The 25,825-nt window shown below is 44.0% G+C and overlaps 1 protein-coding gene across 3 annotated transcripts in view; it reads left to right on the top strand.

Annotated features, from left to right (window-relative positions):
• The window catches only part of cdh4 (cadherin 4, type 1, R-cadherin (retinal)), a 282,577-nt gene that overhangs the window by 178,053 nt on the left and 78,699 nt on the right, over nt 1-25,825 (top strand). Inside the window, exons 4-5 of one of the 3 annotated variants that reach the window (XM_072712941.1) lie at nt 4,801-5,036; nt 12,738-12,914. In XM_072712941.1, the coding sequence (XP_072569042.1) occupies nt 4,801-5,036; nt 12,738-12,914 (413 nt within the window). Of the gene's footprint in view, nt 1-4,800; nt 5,037-12,737; nt 12,915-13,753; nt 13,865-25,825 lie in introns of those variants that run through there. The other 2 variants (XM_072712942.1, XM_072712943.1) reach the window with 2 other exon arrangements.

Consider the following 25,825-nt stretch of genomic DNA (forward strand, 5'->3'; position numbering starts at 1 on the left):
ACATTTTTTGCTGAAATTCTGCAGTGCAGGTATTTCATTGCTCATTTGGCATTTGGAGAATCTCAGACCTGCTCTTATATCCAATTACTGTCCTTCTAATTACATAGTTACATTTTATGCCTTTGTTACTCGAACCCTTTTAGCCGTTCCATGTCCATATTGATTTTTGGAAAAGGGAAACGGAGTCTGTTAAGTTCTCTATAGCTGAGCTTAACCAAGATCTTTGAATTAATATGTAAACAGTAATGGGCCCATTTAAACATTAATGCATATTTTAGAATTACTATTAGTTCTGAATTATTATTAGTTCTGACTGTTGTCAGTTACTACTTTGCTATTTTAGTCCTTCTTGGATGTATTGTATTGTGATTATTTATGGACTGTCCTTATTTTTGTTCTGTTTGTGTTAACTTTGTACAGCACTTTGAAATACTTCAGTTGTTTAAATGGCATTTAGAAATGAAAAATTGCATTACATTACATGACATTAGTCTGTTTCAGAATAATTTCTATGTTTATTTACACAGTGTAAATCCCATTAAAGGTTTTGCTGTAGTAATGTAGATGTTATTAAGTTCAATGGCAATACCACTGAACTCCAAGCATATTTTAGGGGGAAGATGGGGTGGCAAAATATTCTGAATAAATGACATTCAAAGGGTATGTTTAGCATCTGTGTGATAATTTCACAGAAACAGAGGACCAGCTGATGCAAACTCTTTGCACACAAGTGATAAGGGAAATCAGTATATAATTTACGTGATCACAGAAAAGCTAGTGCTTAATAGGGTTGTATTGTCATTTAATGCATTATAATAATGAGTAAATATGCCGTGTTTTTTCTTGAGTGACAGATGACTCAAAGAGGTTTTCACGTAACCTTTGTCTTTTGTCGCTAAGATGCTGTCAGGTCCCCATCTTCGCTTGTTCTTGCAGAGCCTCTGCCTCCTGCTGCTACACTTTTAGTGGCCTGCGGTTGTGGAGACTCACTTGGGGAATTTATACTGAAAAGGCCATTCAGTGACTTTGCCCTATTTACATTAATATCCAGTGTATGTCAAACATATGGTTCCATTAGTGCCTTTAGATACTCAAGTGTATGAAATCCCTTGTTTGTTACACATTTTTTTTTTCCTTGCATCATTTTGTGACTTATTATAGCTTGGAAATTATAAATAGGCACTGGTCTCTTTGTTATGAGCTCAAGAAGCACCAGTGAACTTGTCAGTCTCCCCCTCCGTGATGGTTTTGTGTTACAGAAGGCGTGTGTGAGTGAGCTTTCCCAAGATAGCATTTGAAATTCACAAGTTTAAAGCTCCTTCTTTAGCTTCCCCTGAAGGAGGTGGTGAGGATGGTTTGGGGCGGGGAGGGGGGGTGATGCAGCTTATCTGTCAGAAACACGGTGAATCTGGTATAACGAAAACCCCTGTCTGCTGTCACTCAGAGTATGAACACAGATTGCTAAAGTCCATGAAGATCAAAATTTGTGAAAACAGGTTCTTCTAGGTTTACAGTTCCTGTGCGGCCAGAGCGGGAGCAGTCAGCTGGGCCAGGCCAGAGCATTGACCTCTCGACCTCTTCCACTTCCTGACACACCTCTTCATCCACCAGCATCAAGATATTTGACATAACACCAGGAAATTTGGTTGCTGAATTGATAAGTTCCCAAATGTACCTAAGGATCCCAAGGAGAACAGGTGTTAGAAAGGGAGTGATCTCATTGGATAGTGTGCCTTTAGACAGGTGTTAGAATGGGAGTGATCTCATTGGATAGTGTGCCTTTAGACAGGTGTTAGAATGGGAGTGATCTCATTGGATGGTGTGCCTTTATACAGGTGTTAGAAAGGGAGTGATCTCATTGGATAGTGTGCCTATAGACAGGTGTTAGAAAGGGAGTGATCTCATTGGATGGTGTGCCTTTAGACAGATGTTAAAAAGGGAGTGATCTCATTGGATGGTGTGCCTTTATACAGGTGTTAGAAAGGGAATGATCTCATTGGATGGTGTGCCTTTAGACAGGTGTTAGAAAGGGAGTGATCTCATTGGATGGTGTGCCTTTAGACAGGTGTTAGAAAGGGAGTGATCTCATTGGATGGTGTGCCTTTAGACAGGTGTTAAAAAGGGAGTGATCTCATTGGATGGTGTGCATTTAGACGAGTGTTAGAAAGGGAGAAATTTCATTGGATGATGTGGCTTTAGGCAGGTGTTACAAAGGGAATGATCTCATTGAATGGTGGGCCTTTAGACAGGTGTTTGAAAGGGAGCAATTTCATTGGACAGTGTGCCTTTAGATAGGTGTTAGAAAAGGAGTAATTGGATGGTGTGCCTTTAGACAAGTGTTAGAAAAGGGGCTCACTGGATAGTGTCTTTAAATAGAGCCTCTGACACTCTTAGGCAAACAGAGTTGGCTGCTGTTTAATGCCACTTAACGGACCTGTGGCATCCACTTGCGTCATTAAGCACAGGCTACATGATCAGATAGCAATACTGTAGGTTAGGGCCCAACCTATATGAATTTTTTTTTTCAAAGTTTAAGGAGCTAAAAATTCCAAAAACAATAATAATGGCCAATATAATTTGAAATGTTCAAAAATGACAGCAAGTTTTAAATAGGGCTGTCCTGATTGATATTGTATCAATTTTCAAACTCAAATAAAGAGCATAAACTCAGTCTTAGAATGCAAATATAAACAAAAGTAAAACTCTCAACTGAAAGCAACATTGTCTGTTCTGCTTGAGAGAAGCAGCTTGCAAGTGATGTGTTTGCACACAAATAAACTACTTTCAGACCTAAATTTTTGGACAGTATAATACAATCCTTCTATTCCCAGACAATCACTTAACAACACGTTTGTATGATGTATGACTTTGTGTTTGATAACGAGCTCTGATCTTGCCTAACCCTCTCCGGATTTTCGGTGCTTTGTTATATATTTGCTTTTCACTGTCACTACAAGTCTACATCCGTAGCTGGTTTGTCCACATCTCACCTTTCTTATCCTACTTTAACCTGTAAATGGAACTCATGGCCAGTGGATTTCCCGTGGCCTGTACATATAACACATATAATCACCCACATTCTATCGTGGCCCACCATAGACTGAGCAGTAACACAAATAAGGCAGAGAGTGGTGAGTGAGTGATGTGCAGGAAGCACATCTACTCAGCATTTTCTCCAGTAGGAGAGCTCCTTTTTCTCATCATAAATGTTTATAGAGAGACATCATCAGTGCTTTATAAGCGATAAATTTGTGGAATCTTAGTATCAGCTGATTTTATAGGTCAACCGATATTTCAGTCGGGCCCTGCAATGAATACTTGATAAGTGAAAGATGGGCTCAGTAATATGGCTGCAGTCATGGTCGCCTTCTTCATAGCCTCGTTGGTAATGTGGTCAGTGCAACTGCCTTCACTTGGGCGACACTGTCCCTCTGGAACTGCTACATTGGTAAGAGAAATGGAATAAGATCCTTTTTGTGGTAAACATTCAGATGGGAAATAAGGCTGTTGCCAGTGTTGGGGCAACTCACAAAAGTAATCCATTACAGACAGTTCAGGTCCAGAAAGTACAAATCCACACCAAGGTTTTGTTTCAACCAACCAGTTGAGCAGTCTGTGACTATGAGTCTTTATACACAACTGGTTGGTTGAAACATAACCTTGGTCTGGATTTGTACTTTCTGGACATACTGTACACGCATGTGCCCTTTGTCAGGAGGGCAGCCAAAGGCCTGAATGAAGACCAATGTGAGAAGGGGGCAGTGTTGTCAAGTTTTGAGCTTGTATCCTTACTGGTCGATGCAGTTTGGCTCACTGCCTTTGGTGTGGAGAAGTGGGATCTGAGCTCAGTCACTGCATGTGCACACTGGAGCCATCGCTCTGACAGGGAATCTTGTAACTAAGTGCATTTTTAAGTAAACGACATAGCAGGTATGTGTGTTATGGTGTAATGATAAAAAGAAAAATTATTACGCATATATTTTTTCTGCTCTCTTCTCTCTGGTTTGGATAGAGGCCACTGTCCTGGTTTCATGCTAATGTGCTGCTCATTAGCTCTTAATTTTGATCAATAATAAGCGCAGTGGACCGTGGGGTAGCCTTCCCCGACATTTGGTTTGTTAATACGTTGCCTTCTACTCGTTTTAATAAACTGTGCTGAAGAGCTGCTTCCACAGAAAACTGTGTTAATGATCCCCTTTAATAGCAGTGACGACCTCTCTGCCATACACATGTTTTTTATTGACCATCACAGTAAAGTGAAAGCTTTTAATAAATTGAAGAATCCCTTGACACAATTATAGATCTGACGCTCTGCATCATGGGCCACTCAGTGCGCAGTGCGGCTGTGGTTGCCCATTGCTGGGAAGCCTATTTCTTCCGTTTGTGATTGTAGTACGCCCGTGTTTGTGTGCCATGATGTTTGTCATAATCTGAAAATCTTTGTCAAACAGCAGCACTTGAGCACCATGGAGGCAAAGACCCACTTTGTTTTCTTTTTTTTCCCGTCACTTTATAAGAAAGGTTCGCACATCAATATGGTATTTTCGCACATCCAATTAAAAGATAAAAAAGAACAGAGGAATCAATTTAGACGAGGAGTGGCTGTGCAAACAGGCAGCATGTCTGCAGCGAACACTTGAAAGTAGTTGTACTATTCACAGCAGAGTATGATAAGCTGAGGCCTGATCCTCTTCACAGTGCGGTGCGAGCCGGGACCTTTTCAGCTGCCTGATCTTGTCTCCAATGCTCTGCCTCTTTTCTCTCCTCCCCCCTATGCCCCAATTTGGTCCCTCTCCTCAGTCAAGTTTGACAGCTGCAGGGAGGACGAGGCCGTGGGGTTTGAGAGCAGTGACCCAAGCTTCAAAGTGCGGAAGGACGGCTCCATCTACGCGGAGAGAGATGTCTCCAGCCTCCTGGAGCCCATGCAGTTCATGGTGACGGCCCGCAGCAGTCCGGACATGCCAGTCTGGGAGACCACCATCAAACTGGCCTTGGCAGGATACTCCCCGCCCCCACCCACTGCGCCCACTGCGCGTGTAAGCGCCGCCCTCGCAATCCGCCACCTTTCTCACATCCCCCAACACAAAAGTGAAAATAACTCTGTTATTGCACCAATAGGCTGTTACTGCACTTGTTATGCAAAATCTGACTAAATTTAGTACAGCACATAATAGCACTCTGCTAACACTTTAATTAAGTCATCGTAATGCATTATAGATACCTTCATAATGCATTATAAATGCATTCATTAAGTATTATAAACATGACTATAAATATTTATAAAAAGAAATAACACTTTATAGCCATGTTTATTACTGCTTTATGAAACTCATCTGTGCATTATAATTACTTTTATAATGCATTATAGTTGTCAGTATAAACCAAAAAGAGCTTCATAAAGCAGGCATAATGCATAATAAACATTTGTTATGTGTTATGTCTTTTTATAGTTATATAAATGCTTTATAATGCTTTATGAATGCATTTATAATGCAACATGAAGGTTTCTGAGATGCATTATTCATGAGTACTTTAAGTAAAGTATTAGCAACAGAAACCAATGCTAATACGCTATGGTGTTTTTTTCCCTACTTATGTGAAATAAATCCGTGCCTGCTTAGGAGCTTCTCGTCCCTCCAAATTTGTTCTTTTCAGGGTTCTCTCACTGTCTCGGTACCGCGTGGTCTGTCATAGAACGCTCAGGGTCACACCCTTGGTTTATCCCGCTGAAGCGAGGCAGCAGAAGCAGAGGCACTCGGCCCGCTCTGTCCTTCCCACTGGCGCTGTGCCATCCTCACGCTCACAGTGACCTGACGACGGCAGAGGATGTCAGCGACTGGGAGACGCCCTGCTCCTATTAGGCAGGCTTTATGGAGTTCCCCGTGGTCCGTCTGTGTCACTGTGGGACCCCATCATGGATTAATATCTCATATTCGGCCCGGAGGACGTTACTACATCATCTCTAACAGATAAATAAGTAGAAAGATGGGACCCATAAAATCCTTTAGTCAGCCCTGCCAGTGGGGTGACTGTGGCGAGGTGGGGGGGCCTTGTGCCCTGTCACTGCAGCCCCACTGGGGCGCACGCTCACTGTCATCGTTTTCCGCCGGCATTCTGTAACTCCGTCTTCCGAGAGGAAGGTTGAGTTGATTTCCCATCTGGAAAAGCAGCGTTGCCGTGGTGACAGACTGTTGGCGTTAATGTTAACGCAGTCTGCTGTGTGCTCAGGAGCCAGACAGAGTGCGTTTGAACTTGTTTTGGCCCATCTCTGCCTCCCCGGCCCCCCCGGCCCCCGCGGCCCCCGCACCACTGGCATCCGCTCTGGCGCGTTTGGAAAGCAAACAAAATTGATCAACTGAAAGCAAAACCTTAATGTGTTCTTCCATAGATGTAAATGCTGTTTTCTTATTATTAGTGTCCTCAATACGCCATATCCCTACCCCAAGAGGGGCACACACTCTCCAGGGAGTCTCGTTGGTGAATTAAGTATCAGCTCTCAGACCTTAATGTCCGACGTTGAGACTGATGTGCACCAAGGGAAAGTAATCGATTTCAGAGTCTTTGATCATTAAGATCACAGCAGGGAGATCCTGGCTCTATAATTCTGCACCAGGATACACAGGAAAAGGTCAGACTGGGTCATCAAGGGTCACAGCCATTAAAACTTTCTTTCCCCACTTGGAAGTGAATATCTCCGAGTTGGAATCACTGGGAGCAATCGGATTAAATAAGAGCAACGTACAGTGTGCAATTAGTGGGCCGTCACAGTGCAGTTTAAGAAGAGCACAGAAGCAGCTGACAAATATTTCATGGTATCCGGAGCACAGAATTACCCTGGCTGATTAACAACGCAGTGTGGGTATCGCTTACGGGCCCCACGCGCTGCCAAGGCCTCACACTCCTAATTCCAATTAACGCTTCGTTTAACGGCTCTGGCGGCCACGTTGAAAGTGATCTGTGTTGCAGGGCCGCCTCCCTAACTCGCCGTGACCGTGCACTCCGCCGGAGGGGACAACGGGCTCACTGACGGCCCTCTGCTTTATTTATTTAAGCTACCGCATCACACAGGTAGAGGCTAAAAATACTCATGATTGATTTCATGCCGCTCTGTCTTTCTTCGCTCCAGCCTTATGGTTGGCGGAGTGGGGGGGGGGGGGGGGGCTGTGATGGGCTGTTATCTAGTGTCTGTGCTCGATAGACTTCAGAGAGACAGCGGTTGTTTGGGCCTCCTTGGTTTTATTAATTCTGTCTTTCCTTTCCGTAGTCTTTGCGGTTTAAAGGAAGCCCTTGGCCATAGCTGGGGGGGGGGGGGGGGGTGTCGGCATCTCTGCAGTGTGACAGAGATCGAACTATGCGCTTTGCCAAGATTCTGGGCTCGGTGCCACCTTTGGCCGCTGTTTGGAATGCCTCAGATGCTCCGCAGGGAGAGTCGGTCCCCCATAGGCCACAGAGACACAGGAGTCATCTTGTCGGGAACAAGGGAAGTGGCAAGGTCTCTGTCCCACTGCTGGGAGTCTGTCCCACTAGCCTGTGTGTGTGTCCCCAAGGACACAGTTGTCTGTCCACTGTAGATCCCACCTGGCTTTCAGCACAGCCGGCGTTTCCAGCCCAGGTCTGTGAGGGCGGCTGGGCTCCGGCACAGTGTTTACTCTGTTATTTTTGTTTGTTTTCCTGTTTGCTTATTTATCAGCGCACAATTGTCTTGGCAGGAAACCACAAATTCCCCATAGCAACGCGCCCTCACGCCGCACGGTAAAAGGGAGGTGGGTGGATGCAGTTAACCTCCATCAGCCTGTAGCGACAGGGCGACAGGAAGCAGAGCCTGGGAACGCGAGGATCCTCCGCCAGGGAACCCAGATGCTGAGCACCAGCTTGTGGGCATCTGTGGCTCTTCGTCATGCCGGCTCGTCCCGAAAGCGTGAAATGCCTGAGTTTTATAAAAGGAAATCCATGGGAAGCTGTGATGAATTCCCAGTGGCAGAGGTCATGGTGTAACTGTCCTGCAGGAATGCTATAGGCACAGGACAGGGAGCACTTGGAAATATACCCACATAGTGACATATGAGTCCAGCAATTTATTAAGAAAGAACAAAATGAAAAGCTGAAATCTCTCCTTCTTATCGTATGTCCACCTGATGGATCCCCTGGCAGCCTTTCAAGCTCCTAGAATGACAGGATGAGAGCAGTGTTTCCCAGTCCGGTCCCTGGGGACCCACAGAGAGTCCATGATTTTGCAGTCCACAGAAACGTGGACTGACTGGTAGGGAGCTGGGAGGGAGCAAAAGCGTGGATGGTCTGGCAGGGAGCTGGGAGGGAACAAAAACCTGGATTGACTGGTAGGGAACTGGGAGGGAGCAAAATCATGGACTGTCTAGAAGGGAGCTGGGAGAGAGTGCAAACATGGATTGACTGGTAGGGAGCTGGCAGGGAGCAAAAACGTTGGCTTACTGTGGGTCCCTGAGGACCAGATTGGGAAACACTGGATTAGAGATTCAGCCTCATATAGACCAGGGAAAAGAGGAACGCTGAGAAGGTCCCTGGCTAGTTCTGGACCAGCTAGGAGCATGAAGCAGAAATGGATCCACAAACAGCACATTTCAATGTGGGGGTAGCTATCTGTGCGGTGAGCTGCTGAATAATCGCTTACAGATGTGTGTGCGGCCACAGAACGGCCTCACGGGTACCAAAGCCCGTCTGGCTGCGGGTGGGGGGGGGGGCAGCGGGCCAGCGGACTCTGCCGGTCCGGAGATGGAGATGCAGGCTTGCATTATTTCACACTGGCTGATTCCTGTTCTCAGTACAGATGAGGATGGGAGCCACAGCAGCATGCATGTCTGTTGACTTTATTATATTACTCGGCCAACATAAAGCATATATTGGCTTTGAGATATTTTGTTAGAGTCTTTCTGTTTTTCTTTTCCTTCAGCTTCTTTTAACGTTCCTCAGCCCACTGTTCCCAGAAACATCGTTACAGTGTCGGAATGTCGTGCGTGTCTGTGCAAAACACGTCGGCCGAATGAGGGGCTTAGATCTTCGCTCAGGCTGAATTTCCTCAGGAGAGCCCAGCAGATGATGGTAGACAGCTAATGTCGCTGTCATCCCTTCAGCTGGCCCCACATATTCCTATTTTGGCTCGTCCGAACTCTTCAGATGGCCCATCTGATGTGTCAGCAGTGTTTACGTGTGGTGGGGTGAGCAGGGGGGGGTCGGAGGCTGTTTATGGAGATAAGTGCATTATCAGTGTTTAGGCAGCAAGCACGGATGTGATTCCGGCATGTTCACATGCAGCTTGGCACCAGGATCAGGACTGGGTCCCTCTCACGGGCACACGGGCACGGCTTCTCCTTTTCTCACCCCGCCACCTGTCCATCATGGCCCACAGGAAGTCGTCGGAGCGAGTCCCCAGTCTCGGCGCGGGCACCGGTGAGGCGCAGCGACGAGCAGCTGGAGCGTGAGAGTTTGTATCGGGGCCGCACATCTGCTCCCCATTCTGTGGCCTGCGCTGGAATTATCAGAGGTGCAATATCAACTAGAACAGACAGGCTTGGAGCCCAACTTGCCAAGCCAACTTACACAGGAGGGGAAAAAAAGGATGTGTTTGCCTGGCTTTGGCTGACATCTGCCGGGCCGCGTCTGCATCCATAGGCTGGCCCATGTGGATTTCGCTTGGCGGACTTTGCCCTCTTAAGGCATACCATATGCGTTGTAAACAATATTGAAACAGCGCTTCGGAAAGATGTTCATTTGGGCTGGAAGCAGTTTTCTGGGCACCCAGGAATGGCGGGATTAACTGCCACTTACTCTGGCGCGTTGGGAACGCGCGAGTGCCCAGCCACAAGACCACTGAGGGACGCGTCTGCTGCTAGCGAAGGCTGCGGTCATCTATTGCATACACAGTGATGTCACCAGGAAGAACAAAACTGCTTTGAGCCTAAAATTCATTTAACTGTTTTCGTTATTTGAAGGTTTAAGCCAAAGTGAGAAATTAGTGCCCTTCATGTGATGATGGAAAGGTGAAGGATTGACCATGCATACACACACACTCAAATTAACAGAGATAAAGTACACTCACCTAAAGGATTATTAGGAACATCATACTAATACGGTGTTTGACCCCCTTTCGCCTTCAGAACTGCCTTAATTCTACGTGGCATTGATTCAACAAGGTGCTGAAAGCATTCTTTAGAAATGTTGGCCCATATTGATAGGATAGCATCTTGCAGTTGATGGAGATTTGTGGGATGCACATCCAGGGCACGAAGCTCCTGTTCCAGCACATCCCAAAGATGCTCTATTGGGTTGAGATCTGGTGAGTGTGGGGGCCATTTTAGTACAGTGAACTCATTGTCATGTTCAAGAAACCAATTTGAAATGATTCGAGCTTTGTGACATGGTGCATTATCCTGCTGGAAGTAGCCATCAGAGGATGGGTACATGGTGGTCATAAAGGGATGGACATGGTCAGAAACAATGCTCAGGTAGACCGTGGCATTTAAACGATGCCCAATTGGCACTAAGGGGCCTAAAGTGTGCCAAGAAAACATCCCCCACACCATTACACCACCACCACCAGCCTGCACAGTGGTAACAAGGCATGATGGATCCATGTTCTCATTCTGTTCACGCCAAATTCTGACTCTACCATTTGAATGTCTCAACAGAAATCGAGACTCATCAGACCAGGCAATTTTGGTGAGCTCGTGCAAATTGTAGCCTCTTTTTCCTATTTGTAGTGAAGATGAGTGGTACCCGGTGGGGTCTTCTGCTGTTGTAACCCATCCGCCTCAAGGTTGTGCGTGTTGTGGCTTCACAAATGCTTTGCTGCATACCTAGGTTGTAAGGAGTGGTTATTTCAGTCAAAGTTGCTCTTCTATCAGCTTGAATCAGTCGGCCCATTCTCCTCTGACCTCTAGCATCAACAATGCATTTTCGCCCACAGGACTGCCGCATACTGGATGTTTTTCCCTTTGCACACCATTCTTTGTAAACCCTAGAAATGGTTGTGCGTGAAAATCCCAGTAACTGAGCAGATTGTGAAATACTCAGACCGGCCCGTCTGGCACCAACAACCATGCCACGCTCAAAATTGCTTAAATCACCTTTCTTTCCCATTCTGACATTCAGTTTGGAGTTCAGGAGATTGTCTTGACCAGGACCACACCCCTAAATGCATTGAAGCAACTCCCATGTGATTGGTTGATTAGATAATTGCATTAATGAGAAATTGAACAGGTGTTCCTAATAATCCTTTAGGTGAGTGTATATTACATTACATCTGAAACTTGCCTGATGAGTCAGGCCCTCAGTAACAGCAAGATCTTGAAATAACTTTCATATCTATCCTCAGGCTAGTAACCACACAGAGCAGCCCCCCCCCCCCCCCCCCCCCCACTCACACACACATATGTTTCACTTCATACAAATTTTATTTGATGGTTTGACCCACTTCCCCTGAACAAGCATCTGATGAGGTTTAAGGCACAGTGTCCCAAGGCCGTCCCGGAATCTCCTAACGCAAAAGAAAATGCTGGAAAATCACATTGGGATCATGCCGGATAAACAGCCTGAGGCATAGCGGGGCCCAGCACGCCTGGTGACGACCAGCACCTTGATATTGTCATCAGGGGGCTACTCGCAAAACGGGGGGGCAGGGTAGTATTCAGATGTGTGACTTCTTTGTATGTAAATGTATGGTGATTGGGTCTCGTGGAGTGCACTGTGAATTAACGAGCTGATCTCATTTTCATACCTCTGACAGATCTGTCATATTGGGACTTGCGACTGCAGTTCACCTATTTAGCTCTACATCATCCGTATTCATTTTCTGCCTTTTGACAAAAGGAAACATGAAAACAAATGATTCAGCACCCCTCCGGGAAATAATGTTAGATACACGTTATCTTCACCCCGTCATGTATTTAACCTGCTCTAAATTGCGGCGGCTTAGACAGTATGAAAATTCCCAGGAACATTATGAATTATTATTATTGAGATGGCTTGTCACGACCCTCCGGTGGAAGATAGAGGCGGACTGAAAAGGTTGCAGACCCAACGTTTTAAATTGTCCATGCTGCACATTGAAATTGATTGAATCTGTCCGGGATGCATGTTTAACATTCCGTCCATTTAAACTACATGGAAAAGGCTGCATGAAATTTTGACCAAAACTAAATGTGCCTTGCAGGCTAGAAATGAGCTCCAGATTATTTTATTTCATTGCATTGAGCTATTGAGCAGTTGTGAACTAATATAACGTCCAGTCTGAGCTTCAAAGCGGATTGTGAGACACCGTGAAGCTCTGAATGTCCGTAAACCATTTGCCATGTCCAAATCTGGCTGTTCTGATAAAGCTTCGTATCCGGAAACATTGTTGCTATGGTGCAAATTGTGGTCTTCACCAAATATCCATGGACCCACAGGAAATGACATCAGCCATTACACTTAACAGGCTCTGGCTCGGCTGGAGGCTTCCTGCTTTACGAGTGTAACAGCAGTGCCCATGTACGTCTGGGTACTCTTGGAAGAAAGGGTACATTTCTGCTGACTTTGCTTCTGAGCTGTTGTTTCAGCTAAGTAAACGAAAAGGAACCCAGAGGAGACTGCAGCATCCTACCGTGATCACACCGAATTAGGTCGATGGTTAAAAACAGTGATTCTCGGTAAAACCGCCTCACGGAATCAGGTACGAAGGAGGAGGGGCCCAGTCATTGGCTGATGTCATTCTTCCCTTGGTGCAGATCGCAGAGGGAGAGAGACCAGCTCCTGACACCCAGCCGCAGACCAGTGTCATCACTTTTCCACGGACACGGCTGATGGGCTCCAGTGGGCTGCGACGGCAAAAGCGGGACTGGGTCATCCCACCAATCAACGTGCCAGAAAACTCCAGAGGTCCCTTCCCACAGATGCTTGTCAGCGTAAGTCAAAGCAAAAGTACGAGTAAAAGGTGACTTTTGTCTGGTTGAAAATAGCAACGTCGACAAAAATACAAAAATATCGTGGTCGCTGACCCTTTCTTGCTTAATAAAGCACATAAATGATTTTAGGAGAGCAATACATTTATCACTGCTGTTAGCATTCTTATGGTAGCTGTATTTGTGGATAGCTCAGAATGGCATTAACATCGTAAGTCTTCCTGAATTAGCTTGTAATGACACACAGTTAGCTTGTGATGCCTGTGAACGGATTGCAAAAGACCCGCGAAGCAGATTAGTACAGACTGTCATCACCAGCTTTGTGGATGATTATATCCTGTTCTGAAACACGATTACGGTGACTGTGAACAGGTACCACGGCTCTGGTGACATTTTAGGAACGGGAATATGAACTCCTGAGTAAACATAATACAGAGCATCATTGTCAGTATGTAGTTAATTGCTCTTAAAGACATTAGCATTATGGTAAATCTGAGGTCCAGGCAAGCTGTTACTGTAGCTTTTAGCTTTGTGGCCCAAAAAAGGTGAAATAAATAAAATGACAGACACATCATTAAAAGTTATGCATCTGTGTGCACTGCTTGAAAAGCAGTCGGGGTTGAGATACCGCAGGAAAACACAAAAGCTAATATTGCACATTTTATGCAAGAAGGATTTAAACAGGCCCCATCTTAAGTTCACAGCGCAAATTGCACACCGATCAGGCAGTAATAGTAACATATTTTCAGGAGAATTTACCACCAAGTCATTTTCCTGGGGCTCTGGAAACTTCCGCAGTAAAATTAAGATGAAACAATGTCGAGCCCCGTGGAAGATTACATCTCAGCAATAGCGCTCGCTTGACAAAGTGTGGGAAATGAATAGGAACCGTAGAGCAAGTGCTGGGGAAGAAAATAAGATGAATAAATAAAGAGGCGCGTGGAGCACAGACGGTGAGGTGCCGGGGGCCGTGCGGGGGGTGTGGAGAGATGCTGTCAGGATGGCACTGGCCGTTTGCCCGCCGAGCCCTGCAAGCCAGCCGCACGGTGTAGCCCATAAAGCAGCGTACAGTGGAAATATTTATTGGCTTTGCATTCCGTCTTTCAAATATTTAACAATCAGCATTTTCTGGTGTTTACAAAACCTTCTCAACTTTTGCCTTGGATCTCAGTTGAGTCGAGGGAGCCTTTTTTCACTCTCTCCTGACTTTTTTCTCCTTTTGTGCCATCTCAGGGGAAAGTCTGCAGACACAACATAGGGGGATTTTTTTTGTGGGGGGGATAAAATAAAGAAGCATGCTCGTTTTGTTCAGGGTTATGTGCCTGGGGTTTGGGGGGGCTGTGAGGTTCTATGTGTGGTTTAGAGCACAACACAATATGATGTCCTAAATGAGGATTTATGTAAATTCAACAATAGAATGCATGCAGACTTCTGTGCTGTGCTCCTTAACCGCACGATGCAGAATTCTGACATATCTGAAGAGCAGTTTTAACCAGGATGTGGTGATTACTGAATGCGCTGCTCTCACTATGACAGGGAGAAGCCTCAGTTCTTCTCATTGGAAAATAATGAGCATGTTTCCAATTTAATTCTGATCAAAATCTTGTTAGTCTTCAGTTCCTATTTCATATAACATTCACCATTCTGTTTTGCAGTAGCCATTTCAGTTTCAAATGATATTTTTTTAACTGCATTTGCTTGTCATGTTTTATCTCTTTTCCTGTTGCGCTTTTTTGTGCTTTTCAAATCAGTGACATTTGGTTCAGCTTCTTTTGCAAATAATATAAATATATATATATTTTCAGTATTTCAGCTGAGGAAGTTAGGACTGTTCTCAAGCCAACAAGATCAAAAAAAAGAAGTAAATTTTGGGAGGTATATGTGAAAGAAGGGAAACAGTTCAGATGAGTGCTGCTAGCCAGAATGTTCCAGAGCTGGGCTGTGACACTATTACTCAGTGTGCAGCCCTGTGCGACACGTTGATACTTACCTTGTTTAATGACCTGTGAAGCCAATACATGCACTAATGTGGTGTTCAGTCATCAGCTGGCTGGATGGGTGACAATTCTGAGGCACCGACACCTCCTGTCAGATGCCCATCTCCCCCAGTCACCCGCCAGAGTGGCACGTGACTCGACAGGGGCACAGCAAAGGGCTCCCCCACCCTCCTAGACTTCGGTGCACAGGGGAGGACTTACATCGGAAAGCAGCCACCTGGGGCCCCAGAAACTGGGGGCCCCGTGAAGACAGGATTTCCAGACAGAATTTTAGCAGCAGTTTTCATGAAAGTGTCCCCCCCGCACAGCATTAATGGTCGTTTCCTACTTCGAGCAACCCAGCTTGTGCAAGTGAACCAGCTCAAAGTAGCCTAACAGAATTTAAAAACACAAAGACACAAATCTAACATCACGTCTCCCATATCTTTGATACTAAGCCGCTAGAGTGGTTGATAGATTGTGAACAGACGTGGAGAGACACCATTAAACGAACGTATGCAAAAACTCAAGACTAACCGTAGCCTCAGGGCGGAGTAAGGCAAAGGCTATCTTAGGCTACAGCTAACAGCCACAGCCGGCACAATACCCCCCCACCCCCTGATCGGCAAATTTTACCGATAGCATTCGCGCTGCCACCCTGATCGCTAAGTTTTTCTGCCGGCATCTGGCATTTTGATTAACATACTGCTGCTCCATCGTTTTAACTCCCTCGCATTTCCCTTTTGGTTCCAAAAAATGACTCACACGGCTCACATTGGGGGCTCCCTAGCCGTGGCAGCCTAGGCCCACAGAGAAGTCAGTCTGCCCCTGTCAGTGCGGATCTCTGCCAGTGAAAAGGCACCAACTGGGCCCTGGTTTCATGGGTCGACACTGTCCGAGCCTGGGCGTGTGCTGCTGCTGGGGCATGCTGGGTAATCGCTTCTTAAGGAAGCAGAGAGAGAGAGAGATTGACCAGAGACCATTTGCTCCAAACACACCAGCATTGTTTGTCTTTCTCTTTCATTCTCTGGCATACAATGATCAATGACGAGTAAGAGCTATTGATCTTTAAAGGGGCTTTTTTGAAGCTGCTTATTGATTTGCCCAATTCTCTCCCTCCTGTGGTGGATCAGTCGCTTCTGTTCACTGCTAAAGAAATGTTTGACACGGGTCCCCGTATTATCAGAAGTCTGAAAAAATTGGACATTTCTATAAAACCAAATTCACATTATAATTCAGAATGTTTGTTCTTTCATTTTGATGTAAATTGACAGAGTACCCTCTATGGTGGCCATTGAAGTAAATTACTGATTCTGAAGACGATACTTACCTTTCTAAAATTCCAAAATATTCAGGTTCCTTACAATCACTAAATCAACCACGATAAAGTCAAGTGAATGAATGCAGTGACCAGTAACAAAGAGGCAACCATTTGTAGACATTTGTAAACCGATATGCAGTCTTCAGCCCTCTAGACAAGCAAAAAGCTTCATAAGGCGGCAGTTTCACCCTCAGACACAATGCAGGCTGGTGGTTCTAAATTACTCATCATGTATGACTATGTGCATGTATGTGTCCTACAACGGACTGGCATGCTGGCCAGACTCCTGCCATGTGCCCCCCAGACTACGCTCCCAATGACCCGAGATAAGTCATATCAAAATAGAAAGACAAGGTACCATGTCACCGGTGAAGTGAAGCGATTTTAGCACTCAAGCTAAAAAGAGTATTATATACAACAGTCTGTCAGTATCCCACAATGCATCATTGGACCAAACTGGAGCACATAACCTTATATGGCGGTTTAATCCAATAAGCATGTTATGGGTAAACACAGGAGTGAGCCGAAATGATCAAAATCCTGCTCTTCCGCCCTCCTTTGTGAAAAGGCAGGTCTTGATTCTGGATTTCTGGATGTCTCATATCATACAGCATATTGTCAGTGAGGGTGCTACTATCTCATAGCTAATGAACTATGTGTGGCTTGCTGTTAAACTAGAAGATAAACTGCTGTTTTGAGTTTGACAAGGAAGACTTCTTTTTCCTCAGCACTATAATTATGCATATATATATATATATATATATATATAATTTTCTTGAAACTTTGCCGTTGCAAAGATAACAGTAATTGGCATTTTTCATTGCACAGGGGCATAAAAATTCTCCTTGATCTGCAGTTTAGAGAAATCATTACAGCTCATTACAGTCTTGTTCTCAATTGTATCATTTTTTAAGGTGAATTGTTATCCCTTAATAAACTTCAGCCAGCATAATTCTGACAGCCACATTACTTTAGCCGAGCAGTCTTGACCACATAAGCCCAGAGGAACATAAATGTACTATGATAAATATTTTGTACTTAATTTTTAGGTGCTGTTATTGATTTGGAAAGAAAACAGTTGGAAGTTTCCTTTGCCACAAGGCGTAGACGCGCGTGAGACGGAGTAACGATTTCAGGCTGCGAATACGCCAGCTGTAATGTCACAGCTTCATGCAGCATTTTGTGGCATTATTGTAATTGTTTTATGCACACAGAGAAAAAATAAGAACTACTGTGAACTGATGTCAGATATTTGATTGGCTATGCAAAACCACCCATGCATTTCTCATAACCGCTTCACAGCTTACGATTAAACACAGGATACCGTGGATTTGATGCCAGCTCACTGCAAGGCGCGGACTTTCACACTATGGGAATTTACCAAAAATGTCAGTGTGCCAAAGTGCAGCACTTTGTCTTACTGGAGTATCTAGAGAAAACATATTAAATGCAGGGATAACATGTAAGCTACACACACACACACACACACACACATGCACAAACACACACACGTACGCACGTACGCACGTACGCACACAGGTTTGTAATTATATCCATATGGGGACTAATTTCTGTGGGGGAAAACTCCAATCCCAACATGACAATCTTAACCCCTACCCAGCCCTAACTTTAACCATAAGTAACCAAACAAAATATGAGACTTTTGGAGAGAGAGGGAGAGGGAAGGAGCACGCACCTGAGTGCAGCCATGTAGTGGGCGATTCACAGCTCTTTCTGGGGACCTGAAAAATGGACCCCACAACATCGAAATAACAGATTTTTATTACATTGTGGAGGACATTTGGTCCCCACAATGTAATATAAACATAATCCACACAAATACGCTCACACACACACATACATTTTTGTATTCATATCTTTGTGGGGACCATCCATTGATTTTTATCGGAAAAACCCTAATCCCAACAATAACAACCTTAACCCCTACCCAGCCCTAATCTTAACTATAAGTAAGACTTCTAGCATTTTTAGTTTTTTGATTGCATTCACAGATTTTCATAAAATTGAGTTTCCCCCTGTGAGTTCTCTAAAAAATGGTCCCCACAACTTCAAAATAACAGGTTTTTATCATATTGTGGGGACATTTGGTCTCCACAATGGTATGAACAGGGTTCCCAACCTTAAATTTGTGATTTTACTGACAAGACTGCCTGTTTCTATGAACATGCCATATACTTTGCTGACATCTTATTTACAGATTTACGGACAGGCTGAATTTAATACGGACTGTCCGTAATGTACAAATGGTTGACAGCTCTGGGCAGGACTGGGAGTGTGAAGCCAGAGTACAGCCCACTAATCCAAACCCCATGCATGTGTCCATATCTCCATATTACAGGGTCAGAGTTCTAACTCACATTATATAAATATAATTCTTACTAGAGATTGCATGGTTTGAGCTTTTTGTTAGCAGACAATGGAATTCTAGATAACTCTTCATGTGGTCAAGAACCTAACATCCATCTACACCCTGCAGAGAAAGGAAAAAATGTGAATTAGGAAGCAAACATGTAGCTTGTCAGCAGTCAGTAGATGTTTGGGTGGCCGTCTGTGTAAAGAGAGGCTCTTATCTGTATCTGGGCAGTAATGCTCAGAAGCACATCCTATGTCGTTGATATCCAGGCTGTGTAAACGACTTGTTCACACTGATTTATACAGTGGAGCTTAGGGTTCCGGGCTGCAGAAATCGCCTTTTCCAGAGGGCTTTGGAAAAAGCAGAGCTCCTCACAAAGGCGAAAACAGCCCCGCAGATGAACGGGGGTTCAGAGAACTACACTGACAATCCTGCTGGAAAGGAAAATGCCGTAAATCAAGAAGATGTGTGCTCACCCGTGGATGATTGCTTTCTTTCAGGCCTGTTTGTCGATACTCTTTTTTTTTGTGAATGCTGTTTTTTTTTTTTTTGCCATTTGCACTTTCCAAAAAAGTTTTTAAGCCGGCTAATTGAGCAGTGACCGCTAACTAAAGGGGTTAATTATGATTACAGGTTTGCTGAATGGCTAAGGGTTTAGGGAGAGACACACTATCAGGGAGTCTTAGATGAGGGAAGCTAAAAGCAAATTCAGGAAGATGAAAATGCGTCCTTCGTGGTAATTCAGCTGGAGTGCAAAATGAAGAACTTCCAGGCATGAGACGGATGCGAGCAAACTGATGGATTAGGACGGAGACTGTGACTGTGTTTGTCACTGATAGACTTCCTGAAGCCTCTGGATCTGTCACCTCCCCACTGGGTCTAATGGAGCGCTCTGGAATCTGCTTCCTGCCAAGATCGCATAACTAAATCTGCCTCACTATCCCTCTGCAGTGCTGCCGGTGTGTCACGGGGGAAGCAGCACTCCATCCCCAAAAACAATGAACAAAAGATGTTTGTGCTGTATGTGTTGTGTGTCTGCTTTGGAGACATGCATTGTTTTTTTTATTTTTTTTTTAAATCGCACAAAGCAGAACAATGGTGCCATTCTCCGTGCTTTTGAATGCGACGCTGACACAGAACCGGCATGGGCCTTAAGCCCTCGCCAAGCGACGTTCACCATCCCCATGTATCACTCTTGCTGCGTTTGTGGCTTTTTCAAAACTAAATGCCTGATGGTATCTGGTGCCCACTATGTTATGTGTTTTATTCATTTGTTTTGTTTGTTTGTTTGTTTGTGTGTTTGTGTTGGGGAAGGAAAGCCTCAAAGTGAAGGAAAACGTGTATCTAGATCTAAGGTTGTAAAGAAATATTGAATATAAAAAAATGATGCAGCCATATTTGCATTAAAAGAGCGGGCTTTGTGTAACCGAGCCAGATGTAGCGGTGACAGCTGCTTTCATCTTATCCCGTCAGAATCGTCCTTGTGAACGACAGGTCTTAATACCAGTTCACAAGCTGTTATTCAGCAAACACATCAGATGTTTCATGGCATGAAAGGCTGATATCACTCTATTATTTCATTCAAAAACAGGTTCGGCTCGTGTAATTACCATGTACTCACTATAAGTCTGTTGTAATGATATCTAAGTATGGTTATGCTATCATGCACTGCTTTCTGGGAATTATGACTTGGCATAACATTGTACAGTATACAGAAATTTCCACAATGGACATAATATTTTCAACATGTTGTGAAATTGTAATAATACAAGATAATATTTACTGGATAATGTCATGCTGTACGACATTTGAACAAGGACATAAGACTTGTTACAGCTGTTACTGTAGAATTTTTCCATGACATATTATGATTAATTAAAGGTCACCCAGCACTGTCAAGAAATATTCATTTTCTGTTATGGATGTTATTTTTAATCCATATCATTATATATCTAAAATGAGAAACATACAATACTTCTTTACAATTAGTGAAGGGAATTCTAATTGAGACCCTGAATAGGACGAGTGGGTACAGAGAATGAATGGATGGATGGTTAAGGGTAGGCCTGAGTAGGGCTTTAAATTAGGATTAGGGTCATGCCCTTGGATTAGGGTTATTTCTTTGGATTAGGGTCATGCCCTTGGATTAGGGTTATTTCCTTGGATTAGGGTCATGCCCTTGGATTAGGGTTATACCCTTGGATTAGGGTTATGCCCTTGGATTAGGGTCATGCCCTTGGATTAGGGTTATGCCCATGGAACTGAATAGAGAGTCTTCTCAGATGTGTCAGATTCCTGATTTCTGCCCTGTACCCTTGGGACAGGATTTTTTTGACCCAGTGCTGGATAAATAGTTGGCCTGAGGATATATTTGTAGTTCTTAAGAATAAGAATAAATTCTTCCAAAGGTTTCATTTTTTCGGCTATGACAAGACTATAAAAATATTTATGCTGAAAACAACTCAGGCAGATGGTATTGCAATTTGTGAGTGCAGCAATCTCAGTTTGACGTAAGTTTGAGTGCGTATTACATTCATTCAAAAGTGGATCAAGCTTAACTGGGAAAGAATCGCAGATGTGCAGAGTCCCAGCTGTGCATGCACCAGATAGTCACTGGCCCGAAATGGGGTAATGCAGAGGTAGCAGTGATAGTAATCACTCGGGAAACTTCATTTATTAATATTAGTGTAATGGATGTTTTCTTAAAGACATCTAGTCATTCTGAATTTCTGTGCCCAGTCAGATAAACTGAGATTCCCTTAATCGTAGAAAATGTTGCATGTTTTTCGACAATAACTCCACAAAAGGATTTCTTTCTCAGCCCCGTGTTATTGTATCAGATATTTTCATATGCAAAAATTAATGCTGCATGTCCGGGGAAGAAGAACAAATGTGTTTTGATGAAATGGGAGCAGGTGGAATTAGAGGTCGCCTCCATGAGTGTCTTCTGTAGCCAGACTGTTCTGGCCAGGCTTGAGACTGAGAGGAAGTGGCGGATTGAATTACTCGAGCCACATGCCTATCCCTGGGAGTTTCTCAGCTTGAAATCTACCGTGAAGCTGGGATTGACTCTGTTCCAGATCGACACTGGTCAGACACGGGGAGAAACGAGGGGAGAGAATTCTCTCTTTATCACTCGGCTGCCTGAGACAAGGCCAAAAACAACTTCCATCCACTCGCCAGCTTTTGAAAGAAGGCCCTGCCAAAACTCTGAGCGGCTCTCGTGATTTAATCGCCCGCGGAATCCAGTTGTGCACAAACATTATTCATTCTAAAGTGTTGGCTTGCCTTTCCTTCGCCTTTCCATTGATACTTTCTGTACTGATTTGCGTGTTTGGATCCGTGTACATTTAGCATCTGTCATGTTTTATGGCCATTACTGACCTTGTTTTAGATAGTTACACAGAAAAAGGACAAAGCTCCTTTTAAAGACTTTACTGAATCTTTGAGTTAAGAAGAATTTATTTCAAAGAGGTCTGTATGACTCCTTCAGCTGGATCTAATACAGTATATTCCTAAGGTTATAGATATTCCCAGTAAATGTTCCCTAATTAATTCACATTATGAACATGCAGCTGGAAACTGTTCATTGGTATTAGCTTTACTGTACTTTATGCAGAAAATATGGTTCTTGGTCTAACTGATGCCAAATTTATTAAAGAAAGGAGAATTTCCACATTTCAGGGTAATGGTATCATACATGTATCAACTGAATAATGGTAAAACAATTACTGACTTACACAATATATCAGGATCTCATTTCTTAATAAGAAGTGGTGTTTATGAAAAGTGTGTCTGGAAGTAAGTAGAATATATTGCCATCCATTTACCTTAAATATTTCATTTTCCTACTGGTTTAGATTAAGTGACTGAACATCTGTACAAATTGTGTCCAGTGCTACAGGAAAAAAATGAGACCAGCAATGGTAGCAGCAAAGTTGTTAATTTGTTAGTTTGAAATTTAGTCATCAATGTGACTCTTGACTCTTGTTTGGCCCGAGAGCTGAGGGCTGCACTGACGTCTTACTGTCATGGTACCCCAATCCTCTAGTGATGTATGTTTAGGTATAATCAGCTTATAATGTTTTTCAAGCAGCAGCCAATTATCTAACAGCTCCGAAACATGCAGCTAAAAATATCTGCTCCTGGCCACAGTGTGGAAAGATAATTGTGTTGTTCACTCCAGAGGACGGGAATCCAGAGATGTAACATGCAATTTTCTATTCCAACCATGAGAAGTTTAGACTCATTGACAGTGAGGAAATCTGACAGAAAACTTGGCTATATAAAGTCACCGCTTTATTTTGAACATAAATTCCCAGCCAACACACCCCAAAAATAAAAGAATGAGACCCTTTTTTCAGGACACTGCACCAGTGCCCTTGCAAGAACATGGGTGTCATTGCAGCTCATGTCTGGATGAGTATGAATATAGATCCCGTGTCATTGTGTAGCCTGTGACTGACTGCTAGAGTGTAAAAAGCCTGCTCCTTTATCTCACCTGCAATGAGAGAGACTGGCAGCAGCTGAGGGGACTCTGGACAGCTTCTACGGAGCTGGCCTACAGATTCCGGTTGCCACTTTTCTGTCAACCCTGCAGAGGAGGTTGGCAGAATCACATGGCCCACTTTGGAACTTTCTGCCCTCCCTGTGCTGTGTCACATGATCGCTTCTTACGGCACTTCCCTCTGGAGGCCTTCTTAACTGTTTCACCCAATTTTCAATTGAAACACTACCCCAGGCCAGCAGGGGGCACCGACTGAGATTTTTTTACTTTCTTGGAGGGAAGTGATTTTTCACAGGGATCTGCTGAAGCCTTAATATGAAGGCGACTGGGTCTCTTCCAGCTTTTCATAGAGGGTAGATGTGTGGGTCAGGTGGATTTCCTACATATGGAAGCTTGGTTAATTTCCTCCAGCATACCAGCAATCGTGTCTGTAGTACATTGAAGGGCCTTGAACAGTAATTCCCTAAGTTTGATACACGAGTCACCCAGTTGGGGAGACTCTGAGTCACATTTTTAATGGAAATTCGTAATCTGTCACCAGCATTTCTTATTGCTGTGATCCTTAGAACTCAGCACTAGTAAATGATACGTTTCTGCACACCTCACATATATCCCGTCCTAGTCAGTTTCGTGGTAATAGAATTAGTCCAGGCAAGTACATGTGCCCCTTGTTTTACTCTGGTTCAGTAGCGACACGTTGAGTAGTCATCAAACTTTGAAATTCCTGGGCTAGCGAAACATCGTAGAATGTTGTCTACGGATGCGGGCCAATGGCGGCATCCACCCGGCCACGCGTCCGGTCTCTGTAGTGATCGCGAGCATAAACACATCATACAGTATTTAACGATATATAGTACAGTGTTTGGTTTTATGTCTAGCCAAATTTCCCAAGCCTATTATGTCTACTAAACGCCCAAATGTGTCATATCATATTCATATGATATCTTACGATATTTTCAACTTGTGGTCGGTTCATCAAAACGTAAGCCTGTCGGAAGTAAAGGAGCACCTGTACAGTTTGATTTCAAATGTATTAAAATAGAGAGGCTTTTCTCACATGCGCATGGTGCGATTCCACCCAGCAGCTGCCAAAATGTAGCAGGTAATTTTGTCGTCATTTACAAGAAGCATTTTAAAAACTAAGCATGCGTCCATCAGTGGAGTGACAAGCAATGGCAGCAGCCTGGTAGGGAGGCAGAGACCGGGGGGGGGGGGGTCTGACTGTTCCTGGTGCTCCAGACAGCACCCCCCATGGGAAAAGGCCCACCCACCCTGGCACCACAAGACAGGCTGCTCCACAAGTGAGCAAAGGAAAGGCAAACAGAGACAAAGACACTTCAGTGGCGAATACCAGCTTTGATTTGTTTTTGCACAGGAAGAACGGAGGTCTGGAGGTGAAGTGTACAGAGTGCAGGAAACCAGGAAAAGCTGGCCGATAGGCACAAAAGCAGCATTAAAAAATAACAGACCTGCCACAGTGACATTCTGGTGAGAATCAGAAGCAGATGGAGAGACTGTCACTGAAACAAGACAAATTCAAGTAGGGCTGCTTGTGGTGTGGGATATAATGTCATTTTTCCATTCAACTTTTAATGCAAAGTCTGTTGTTGGTGCAGTGCAACAATTATAACAGTAAAAACCTTCTGCTGCTGGTTGAACTGCATCCCATTTTCTTCTAAGGTTGTTATGAATGCGTACAGTGACCATTAATAATAAGTGAATTTAAACTTAGAACAATAATAAGTGAATTTAAATTTTTAAAATGCTAGTATTCTTGGATTGCAAGCTCATTAGTGCTGTGGACCTTGGGAGTTTGGAGCCAGACATATGTTCAGAAATCTGGAGTCAGCTTTTATGTCAAGTATTAAGGAAGCTGTGGGCAGCTTATTATTAAGACCACGGTGAGGAATTTGAAGTTTATGTTAAAACACAACGTGGGTGGGTGTGTCATAGGTCACTGAGTTTGGAGAGCTTTTTGTAGTTCAAACTGAACAAAATGTAAAAGCTATACTACAGACTGGGAATACTGATGGTGAGAGGTTCATTTTTGTTAAGGGAGGGCAGGGTCACAATGGTTTTTGGAAACAGACCCCCAAATCACAACAAACCTTCTTTTTCACAGATGGTTCTTGGTTTCGTTTGAGCTGATGCGAGTTTAGTAGAGCTTTGGAAATTATGAGGATTATTACTTTTTTCCATCAAAGAAATAGTTAGTGTTTCTGGTGTGAACATTTAAAATTACTCTGATTGTTTCTAAATAAATATAATTACCATGAAATTTTCAATTATCATTTTTTTGTCTGCGGTAACTAATCAGTTATCGTTGTTTATCTGCTATTAAATCAAATTAGTTTTCAGTGTCAGGCTGGGAATAAATGTATCAGTCACTCAGTGCAGCATTTTCTCCTGAAATGTTTGCAACGGCACAGATGTTGAAATCGACTCACCAGCAGCCGCGGTGATGGACTGATTGAGATCTGCGATTTGTAGCCATTAGAACAGCTAGAAATAACTTCTGGTCTCATGGCGTCGTGGCACATGCATGAAGCACGCTTATCACTCAAAGTCACCCGCTGGAAACGGCGCGGCGGAAAACACAGCCGACGGCTGTCTGCGCTGCCGTTATGTCTATCTACTCCAAGGCTGAATAAAATTCAAAATGCGCCGTTTAGGGACAGTGAAGCTGAACGGTTAAACACCCTCCAGAAGGAGATCCAGCCAGAGATGAGCTAGGAG

This window comes from Paramormyrops kingsleyae, chromosome 6 (genome assembly GCF_048594095.1).
Source record: "Paramormyrops kingsleyae isolate MSU_618 chromosome 6, PKINGS_0.4, whole genome shotgun sequence".
NCBI lineage: Eukaryota > Metazoa > Chordata > Actinopteri > Osteoglossiformes > Mormyridae > Paramormyrops > Paramormyrops kingsleyae.